This window comes from Corvus brachyrhynchos, unplaced genomic scaffold (genome assembly GCF_000691975.1).
Source record: "Corvus brachyrhynchos isolate BGI_N302 unplaced genomic scaffold, ASM69197v1 scaffold56, whole genome shotgun sequence".
Classification (NCBI taxonomy): Eukaryota; Metazoa; Chordata; class Aves; order Passeriformes; family Corvidae; genus Corvus; species Corvus brachyrhynchos.
Window position 1 is genome coordinate 4,259,910 of NW_008238664.1, and position 9,536 is coordinate 4,269,445.

General features: G+C 50.0%; 1 protein-coding gene across 1 annotated transcript; it reads left to right on the top strand.

Moving 5' to 3' along the window:
- The first annotated feature begins 4,267 nt into the window (after positions 1-4,267).
- LGALS1 (galectin 1) lies at positions 4,268-8,001 on the top strand. The gene is made up of 4 exons (XM_008636435.2): positions 4,268-4,374; positions 5,959-6,038; positions 7,222-7,393; positions 7,790-8,001. The coding sequence occupies exons 1-4, from the start codon at positions 4,366-4,368 to the stop codon at positions 7,931-7,933; spliced, it is 405 nt and encodes a 134-aa protein (XP_008634657.1). The 5' UTR covers positions 4,268-4,365; the 3' UTR covers positions 7,934-8,001.
- Positions 8,002-9,536: the final 1,535 nt, after the last annotated feature.

The following is a 9,536-nucleotide window of genomic DNA, read 5'->3' on the forward strand; positions in this document are numbered from 1 at the left end:
TGAGTCTTTCCTGCTTCCCCAAGCTGTAACTTCAGGCTCATCCAGCTAAATCACTTGTCCAGGTACCCTTTGATAACATTTGCAGGATTATCTTCACCACTTGGGAACACATTTCCATACTGACTTAATGAAGGCAGAGATTCTGGAGTCAGCAGGATTTGGAGCCTCACAGATGGCTCCTAATCCAGGAAACTGGATGTGGTTGGAAATGTTTCAGCAGTCAAAGCTTTGGAGATCCTGCTGTGGCTCATTCCTGATGTGAGGCTCTGTGTCTGCAAGATAATAAATCTGAGTTTAGCACACCTAATCCTTAGTTTAAAATACAACAGGCCACATAACACGAAGTGGCTGAACAGGTACAAAGGCTCTCTTGCAGTGGAAAGATGTTGCAAATCACTGCAAGAGCAGCCAAAACAGGCTTTTGCCAGCTGAAGAGCACTGTGTACAAGTGGGCTTTGGACACATAGTCCATAGACTTTTCAGCCAGGCCCTTTTTCATTCCTCCCAGGTCATCACTCAGGATGCCCTATCTACTGCTGCATCTCTCACAAGAAGATCTGGGGGCAGATCTTCCCTCTTTTGCTTCAGACACTTGCCTGACTGGGCTTCTCCTTTGGCAGCTGCCAAACCACCTTGTTCAGAGCCACCCAATGGCTCAGCCCAGTGATCCAACTCAACCCCACAACCTGCAGTAGCTGGACTCCAGCCCTCAGCACGTAGGACCAGTCTGGGTATGCTGAGGCATACCAGTGCCTATCAGCTAGACCAGAAGGCATGCCCTTAATCAAAGCAACTCACAATGATGAAACTCTATTTTAGCAATCATGTTTCCCTTTTCAACCTAAGCTGTATTACAGCTTGGAGTTTGGGAGGTGTGAGGATGTCCATGAGGGAGGCTGTGATCCTCAGAAAACGTGCCATCTCAGCATAGAGAGATCAGCCCGGGCTCTTTGAGTGTCAAGGAGACTGGAGGAAGCATGCTGAGGCCCTGAGAGAAGAACTACATTGAGCACCATGAACAGCCCTAGGGACAGCCAGGGATGTTTGGCCCCTTCTGTGAGAATGTTTGGTCACAGCCAGCACTAGGGGATAAGTCCAGGCCCCAAAGGCATTAAAAGTTTTTTGAGCACTGTCTGGGATTGCTCACAAGGGCAATTTGCACTTTCCAAGGACGAGTGAGCAGATTGTGCAAGGAAAGGCTAGCGAGAGGTTAGTGAGTTGTTTGTTCCCAGGAGCCAGGCGACTGCAGCACAGTCCACACTGGAGGTGCCTATGGTCAGGACTGGAGTGGGATGCCTACCCCTAGCATAGGACATGTTTGGTGGGGTCTTTGCTGTGATGCCTGGGCTTGGACATCTGTGTTGTTGGTGAATTTGGTCTGCCCCTGTGATGGCAGTTGTCTCTTCTACACCCCCTTTTCCTGGCCCCGTCCTGTCCAGGACACAACCCCAGCCTGCAGAAAGCAGGTGCAGATGCAAACGCCACCTGCCTCACCCTCATAACCAGAAGTGAGGCACTGCTGAAGTCATATTCCACAGTCATTACTCCTCTCTCCACACTCGTGGCTCCCTCTGGCCAAGAGTCTGGCGTGGACAAGAGCAACAGCATCATATCCATTCACTCCCTTTGGACTGTGCAAAGAAGATCTTTTCTCCCCGAGTTACAATGCAGATCAGTGACTCTCCCTCTAATACAAAGCTAGGATTTGAAATGTGATGCAGGAGAGTTCTCCTGGTGAGGACAGGCAGGAATGGTGGAGGAGAAGAGCCCTGTCCCACTGTTGAGTTCCCACACAGCAGGATAAGCCCATAACACCAAAGTCTGTTGTGATCTGTGCTCATCTTCCTCATCTGCATCCTTTGCAGATCAAATGGGCTGCTACATTGCTGGCACATCCGCTGGCTGGCTGGCCCACCACACACTGATAAGGAAGGAAGTGACAGGTGGTGAAGGTTTCCAGCTCTAGCCAGCCTGGCTCTGCCCTTCTCAACCCACAATGACTCTTCCTATACCACATTGCTCCTGAAAATAACAGGCAAGCACCTCTGTGTCTCCAGTGTGGTGGAGTAGGTGTCAGTACACCTGGGGACACCATCCCTGCCGGGTGTGACACCAGGGTGAGTAGGGACCTTTCCTCCCCTCAGCTTAGCCATACCTTGTGAGGGTGCTGATGCTGGAGCTTTAGAGTTTGTCATCTCATCACAGTGTCTCCAACCCAGAGGTAGGAATGGAGACGTGACATTGTCCTGACGGAGGTGGCCCATGGCCTGCAGGCAATGGAACGCCCCATGGCCCCCTTGCCTGTGGTATTAGCCTGTTGTGCTAATGCCATTTAATTCAAGGTTTCATGAAAGCCAGTGGAGACACCTGGACTTCTCTCAGACAAATACAGGCTGCTTGAGGTAGACTCAAGCCTGAAACCTGGATTTCCTTGATGTGAACAGCCCTTTCAGCACCTTCTCTGGAATGGTAGCCCCTCCTTCATTATCATCTCTTAGCCATTAGCTGGTCTCTAATCTCCCCAGCAGCATTTGGAGGAAGGTCCCTGGACAGACTAACTCAAGGACCTGGTGGCTGCTAAGGCTTGGTCACAGGGCCCAGCTGCTAGAAATGCTGCAGAAAACACAGAACCTACCCCATACCTTTTAAATGGCCCCCTCCACCTCCATCTCCAAGAGGGCAAATATTTACACATTTCCCTTCCCCATCCAACAGTCCCTCCCAGTCCAGCCCCCTAGACCATGGCTCCAGCAGCAGCTCAGGTACTTGGAGAGTTGTCTGAGGTTTAGTCTCACAAAATCTTGGATTTGAAAGGAATTGATTTAATAACACATACATTCTGAGTGGAGGGAAGCCGACTCTCTTTACTTTTTCTCCTCCTAGTATGGAGCACTTCTCATCCTGTACCACATGATCCCTTGATCAGGCTCAAGAGCTGAACCCTGAGGCAAATGACCAGAAGGAGAAAGAGGGAGCAGGCATGTCAGAGCAGAGAAGACCACTTTGGCCTTTACTCTAGCCCCCTTGTGTCATGGAATGATCAGCAACCTGGCCAAAGTCTGGAGCCTGTTTTTGCCCTCCCCAGCAGGCGGGCAAGAGGGTCTCCCTGCTACCTCTGCTGGCATTGATGGCATCAACTGGAAATACTCAGTAGTGTCATCCTCAGGGATCATACTTGACGGGGGTAAGAGGGCTGGGGACTCTCATGTCCTCAGCAGAGGGGGAACTGATGGGCCTCACAGACATGGAAGAAAAAATTGTTTCCAAGAGTTTCAGTTCTGGGCCTCTTAAGGAAATCACAGAGCGTCTTGTGATTTAGAGACAAATATGCAAGACAAGGAGAGCTCTAAGCCACAGGCTTGGCACACTGCCTGAATTTTTCCCTCCTCTTTCAGTGTAATTACAGTTGAGCCATGTAGTAATTGGGTAACTTTTTCCAAAGGAATCCTTTCACCCAGAGTGATTCATACTTCCCATAAAGAGAACACGGAGGCAGATAAAAGACATACAGATCCTGTGGCTTATTGTCATAGAAGCATTTTGCCCCTATCCCCTTCTTCCTCAGGCCCCTAACTGTGTTCAGACTACGAGCAAGAGCCAGGCACAGTGCTTTCCCAGATAATTTCTCCCCAACTTTCCAAGGTGGCTTCCTCCTGGCTTACTCTGCCCCAAGATGAACTGCACAGTTTTGAGAGTGCCTATGGGTTCTGTAGAAAAAGGACTGCTTTCCCTCCTTTGGATCCCGTACCTACAAAAGTGGGTGGTAAAGGCTGGGTCAGCAGCTGGACAGTCTCTGGGGACAGAAAGGATTCATAGTGCAGTTGGGTGACCCTGGAAGCAGCTTCAGTCCTGTGTTACTGGGGTTTCACCTGGTCCACAAAGAGTTTCTGAGGCATTGTGTATGCTCAATGACATTTCTTCTACTCCTGATTTAACTAGAGCTGAAGAGCCCAGCCTTCACCACAGACCCTTCCCGCCAAGTCTCAATCTATATGACCATTTTCCATGTAGTGATAAAAGCCTTGGATAATAAAACATTCATTGTAAAACTATTTTCCATTGGATTCATGGCCACACACAGCTGGATCTCCTCCTGGAATGGCCCGCAGCCGGTTTGGAAGGGCTGTGTTCAAACATCCCGGAGAGGAGGCGGGGTGAGGGTGGGAGGAGGCAGCTCTGTCTAATAGACCCTCCCTCCTCCCAAAACCAACCCCTGCCACCCTTCCCCATTGGTTCATGGGGTGGAGAAGGGCTGGGACAACTCAGTTCTCCATCTATTTAAAGGCAAGGGAGTGGCTCTAGGAGCTACTCGCCTGGGACCCTTGCACCTCGGCAGAGAGGAGCATTGCCCTGCAGAGCGGCACCATGTCTTGTGTGAGTAGAGAAAGGGATGGGGCAGCTTTGCTGGAGGGAGGACTGTGGGGAATGTTGGCTTGGTGTGAGGGTGCTTGTGCTAGTCTTCTCCACCCACACATCAGCCCCAGTGTCAGAGGGTCTTCTAGAGCTGAGTGCCTGCTACTGTGAGGAACAATCCCTGCTGTATCCACTATGGAGGGCTGGCTGCTGTTTTGTGTTCTGGCAGCACTGGTTCTTTTTCCTGTAGCATCCCTTTGGGGCTATACCTGCAGGGATCCGTGCTGGCTTGTGTCCTAAGTTGAGGTAACCTGTTTTACTGCAGCTCTGCTCTGGAGAAGCTGCTGCAGTAACATTTATTGCTGTCTGAGCATCTTCTCTGGGCAGCTTTGCTGCTTGCTTTCTGGCTGAAGTTTTCATGAGTCATTGAATTGTTATTCTTCTCTTTCTTGGAAGGAATTTGCCTTACAGAAGTGTTCTGTGAATGTCAAGGACTACGTTCAAATATCTTAAGAGGTTAGAGAGGTTATCTTAAGAGCACGTATCAAGAGTATGGGGCCAGATTCTTTACAGAGTTGCCCAGCAACAGGGGAAGGGGCAGGAGGTACAAACTGAAACACAGGGAGTTATAGCTGTATATGAGGGAAAATTTCCTCAGTGTGAGGGTGACAGAGCACTGGAACAGGCTGCCCACAGAGGTTGTGGAGTCTGCTGCTCAGGAGATATTCAAAAGCCACCTGGACGTGACATTCTGCAACCTGCTCTACGTGAACCTGCTTTACCAGGGGGGTTGGACTTGATCTCCAAGATCCCTTCCAGCCCTAACTATTCTGTGACTGCTAGGGAGCTGCTTGCGTTAGAAGAGTGATTGCATTTCTTTGATTAATTTGCCTTTCATTAGGCTGAGGGTGATTAAGCTGGGATTTTCCCAAGTGCAAGCTTATTTTTTAAGGTGGGATAGGAAAAGATTTTCAGTATTCTTGAGGTCTTGCCTCTGCTGTGATGAAAAATGAGCACACATGGGTTTGCGAGGGTACTTTGGCCCTCCTAGAGAGAAGGAGGTGGGAAGGTGTCTATGTGGAGCAGAATGTTCTTGCAAATACTGAGCCTACAAAAAAAAAAACAAAAACAAAAAACAAAAAAAAACAACTCAAGCCATTGGGAGATAGGAGCAAGGTGTCTGAGCCCTTGGACCTGGGCAAGGCTTGAAGTTCAAACATGAGCTAGGGGAAGGGAGTAGAGGCTCCATCCCAGACAGAGTTGTGTGGGATGACACGAGACCCGCAAGGCACATGGGTGTGTTTAGGATGGGGTGGGTGTGATTGGAGTGTGCAGGTGCTTACACTTCACTGCTGCGAAATACAGATATGTTGATGAGAGCAGCAGGAGAAAGATTAGGAAATCGAGCTCCAATCAAATGTACCATGTGATTGGGGTAACTTCTCTGGGATGTCCTTGCTGCAGTGCCCTAGGGCAAGGGAGCTTCCCTGTTTCTCCATGGGTCCAAAGCAAAGCGTATCTTGAAAGGCAGCAGGGAAAGCTGCCAAGCCAGAACAAGTGAGCCGGCAGGTACTGAGCTAAAGTCTCTGCTTTCACGTTCCCCAGGGACCAGTGTGCACCAACTTGGGTCTCAAGCCTGGCCAGCGCCTCACTGTCAAGGGGAAAATTGCACCAAATGCCAAGAGGTGAGTTGTGCTGTGCTGTCCAGGCACCACACTGAGGGTCTGCAAAAGGATTCTGTCCCTTGGGAAGAAGAGGAGAAAAGGTTAACGCCAGCAGTGGTTCCCAGTGAGTCATCACCTAATGCACATTGCAGACACAGTACTGCCAAGGGGCTAAGCCAAAGCAGATGTGAACTTCCAGCTGCGCACACTGGCAGTGACCACATCCTCTCTAGTGCAGGGTAAAGGAAATGGAAGCTGTGGCTATACTGAGATTTGGTTTGATCTGCTCCACCACATCCTCTCCCCTGCACGAAGGTGGCCAGGAGTAGGGACATTTATGGTGCCCCAGAGGAGTTGCCTCTCATGTGGTAGTGGGGAAAGAAGGAAGAAAGATGGTGAGCAGGCAGGTGGGCTTAAGTGGAAATGTACCCCTAAATGTGCAGGAATCAGGGTGGCTGGGTTTCCCAGGGAAGCCTCTGCAGCAGCCCCCAGCCCTTGTGCAGGTCTGTGGCTGGGGGGGCCCCTTTGCAGGTAAGGCAGAGCTCATAGCAGCTGTACCAGCACTAGCGGTGTTCCAGGAAACATGTCCCAGCTCTTCCCAGTGCCTTTGAAGTTTGATACTGTCTGAGTGAAGCCTCTCAGGCTTTCTCTTGCCAAATAATATGCCTCCTCTCATCTGGGTAAGAGGCCTGAAGGCAAGGTGGACACTAGGCTAGAAAGCTTCCTCCCACTGCTGTTGCAGATACTTTGGGAGTGCTAATGACATGATAATTATTTCAGCTGCCTGCAGGATGGGGAGAAGGCAGTGGCTGTCAGACAGGATGCAGCACTAGCTAACTGTTCAGGACTGAAAGGAAATCTATGGAAAGCAACTGACTCCTTGGGAATTGGTTTGGGTGTATGACTATCCTGTTCAGGGCTCTGTATGCTGAACCATTCTCTTGTTAAAAGCTTTGGGGAAACAAGTGGTGTCTCTCCCAGGGATGGCACTCTGTAGCCTATCACCCCAGAAGAGGAAAGTACCCCTTACTGCCATAGCACCATCTTTTTAAGGAAGCTGTGTAATTTAGCAAAGGGCTTCTCTTAGGTTACCCTGGGCTTGAGGAAACAGACCCAGGGATGCTCATGGTAATGAGAAACATGCTACCATAGTATTGATTTTATTTCTTTTTTAGCTGTATTGATGTCTGTCTTTTCTCTGCAGCTTTGTGATGAATCTGGGCAAGGATGCTACCCTCCTTGGACTTCACTTCAATCCCCGTTTTGATGCTCACGGCGATGTGAACACTATCGTGTGCAACTCAAAGAAGGTGGAAGAGTGGGGTGCAGAGCACAGGGAGACTGTCTTTCCTTTCCAGAAAGGGGGCACAGCAGAGGTGAGGCATGCATATATTTGTGTATACATACTCTCTGCACATGCTCTGGTGAAGGGAGGGTGTTTGGCACAGGACATCCAGCTGCAAGGGCTGTCTCAGGGCTGTCTGTACAGGAGGTGGCTGGCTTCTCCTGCTTGGCCAGTGCCACCACTCAGAGCTCTGAGCATTGTTGGAGGGTGGGGATCAAAAGTGCGAGCTCCATCTGGCTCAGAGATGTTACTACTGAACAGAGCAGGGAATGAGCATCTCTTGGGAGACCAGAATAACACTTGGACTGTTGATGAACAGGTTGTTCTACTGAGCTTGTTCACCCTAAGAAGCAGAGGGTGGCACAGCAGTGCTGCAGAGGGTAGAGGCTTGAGGAAACTTTCTTTGACTTTTCCATTTGTGTTGCAGATCACTTTTGGTGTCAACCAAAATGATGTGACAGTCCACCTGCCAGGCCACCAGTTCACGTTCCCTAACCGGCTTAATCTCTCTGTCTTTGACTACTTTGATACACAAGGGGACTTCACACTCCAGTCCCTCAGCTGGGAATAACTTCCTCTGACACCTCCATCTCAAAGATACAGAAAAAGCAATCAATAAATAAATTTTGATGTACTAAGTCTCAAAATCTAATCTGCTTAATATTGCAAGCCTACAGGGGTTGGGCACCTTGCTGGGAGTGGGTGGATGAGGGTAGTCAATTTTACTTGAGTACCGTAAGTGGATGCAATTGTCCCAGTCTTGGCCTCGAAAGTCATGGATGGAGAAGAGGGTGAGGATTAAAACCTGGAAATGCAGAAGGTTAAAAATCCAAGGAGAGTTGCAGGAGGAGGCATTAGGACTAATTGTCACTGGGGGGAGAGTAAAAGGGTCCCTTAGGCAAGGTCACACACTGTTGAGGTCTGGACTGACACATTACACTGCCTGAATAAAACAGGTTGATTAAATCTATCCCCGCCTAAACTAAGCACCCTGGCTGACATCAGACAGCATTGAGTGGCTGTGCTAGGTGAACCCAGTGAGGGGAAAGCCCTCAGCTGTGCTAACTTTGGCTGCAGCCTTCTGTAGAGGCTGCTCCTAGTCCTGTTATCTTCTTGGGACCTCTTGCTGCTGTATGGAGACAGTAGAAAAGCTGCCTTGCTGGGTGTGACAGAGCATGTAGAGGGCTCCTCATCCAAATCCTTTCTTCCAGTAACTGCAGAAGCACAAAGTGTTGTGCTGTGGCACACGAGGGCAATAACCCAGAGGTGTCTGGTTTTATTCTGCCCCTTGTGCTTTGCCTGTTCCATCCAGAGCTGAGGGAGGCAGCAGTGTCCAGCTGGAGTGTGGGATGCTAAGGCTGTGTGCACTTTGCTTTCGTTCCTGCTTTACTTGGCCCAAATGAACCTGAGCACTCCTCAGTCTAAACTGAGGCTAGACTCTGAGGAGTCTGAGGCAGTCAGGCATGTTTGATGTTACTGCACAGCGGCCTCAGGGGCTCTCTCAGTCTAATGCTGCCTTGGCAGCAATGACTGCTGCTGTTGAGCATGCTGTGCGTGGTGGGTATCGGAAGGGTGGGATCTGCCCTGTCCACAGTGCACAGCAGTTACCAGGAAGGTCTGGGATGAAAGGACCCAGCCTTTGAGCCCTCACTTCCAGGCTTGGCCATGAGTAACACAAAGCACCAACAATACTACAGGATTCCCTGCAGGCCTGGCTGGGATAGTTCCTCGCATTAAGCAGTTGCAGAGCAGCTGGAGAACAGGGACTTCCTCCTACAGCAGCAATACCTCCTGGTTTTACTTCATAATTTATGAGGCTCTGCCAGGTCCTGTGTCCTAGGTACCCATGCAGAGAGAGGCTAGGCTGCTAGGAACTGTGGGGTTGAGGAAGAAGAAAAAGATGAGAGCTTAGTTGAAAGGCAGGAGCACTTGGGGTGTACAAGCAACTTGAGACTCTGCAGCTAGGTCTCTCTTGAAGTCCTGTGTTGCCCAAAGCCAGTCTGCTTTGGATGATCACATCACTCTCTTTTTAGGGCTGTATCTATAATAGTAAACATGACATCTAGCATTGCCACCCTGTGCATAGGCATGGCAGGGGCACAGCATAGCTTGGGGACTCTTCCCATGGTGTGATAAGGATGAAGCCATGCTTTCTGCAGATGAGAGGTTCAGCA

Coding starts and splice junctions, on each gene's coding strand:
- LGALS1 (XM_008636435.2), top strand. Junction 6,039..7,221: donor ATTGCACCAAATGCCAAGAG/GTGAGTTGTGCT, acceptor TTTTCTCTGCAG/CTTTGTGATGAATCTGGGCA. Junction 7,394..7,789: donor AGAAAGGGGGCACAGCAGAG/GTGAGGCATGCA, acceptor TTTGTGTTGCAG/ATCACTTTTGGTGTCAACCA.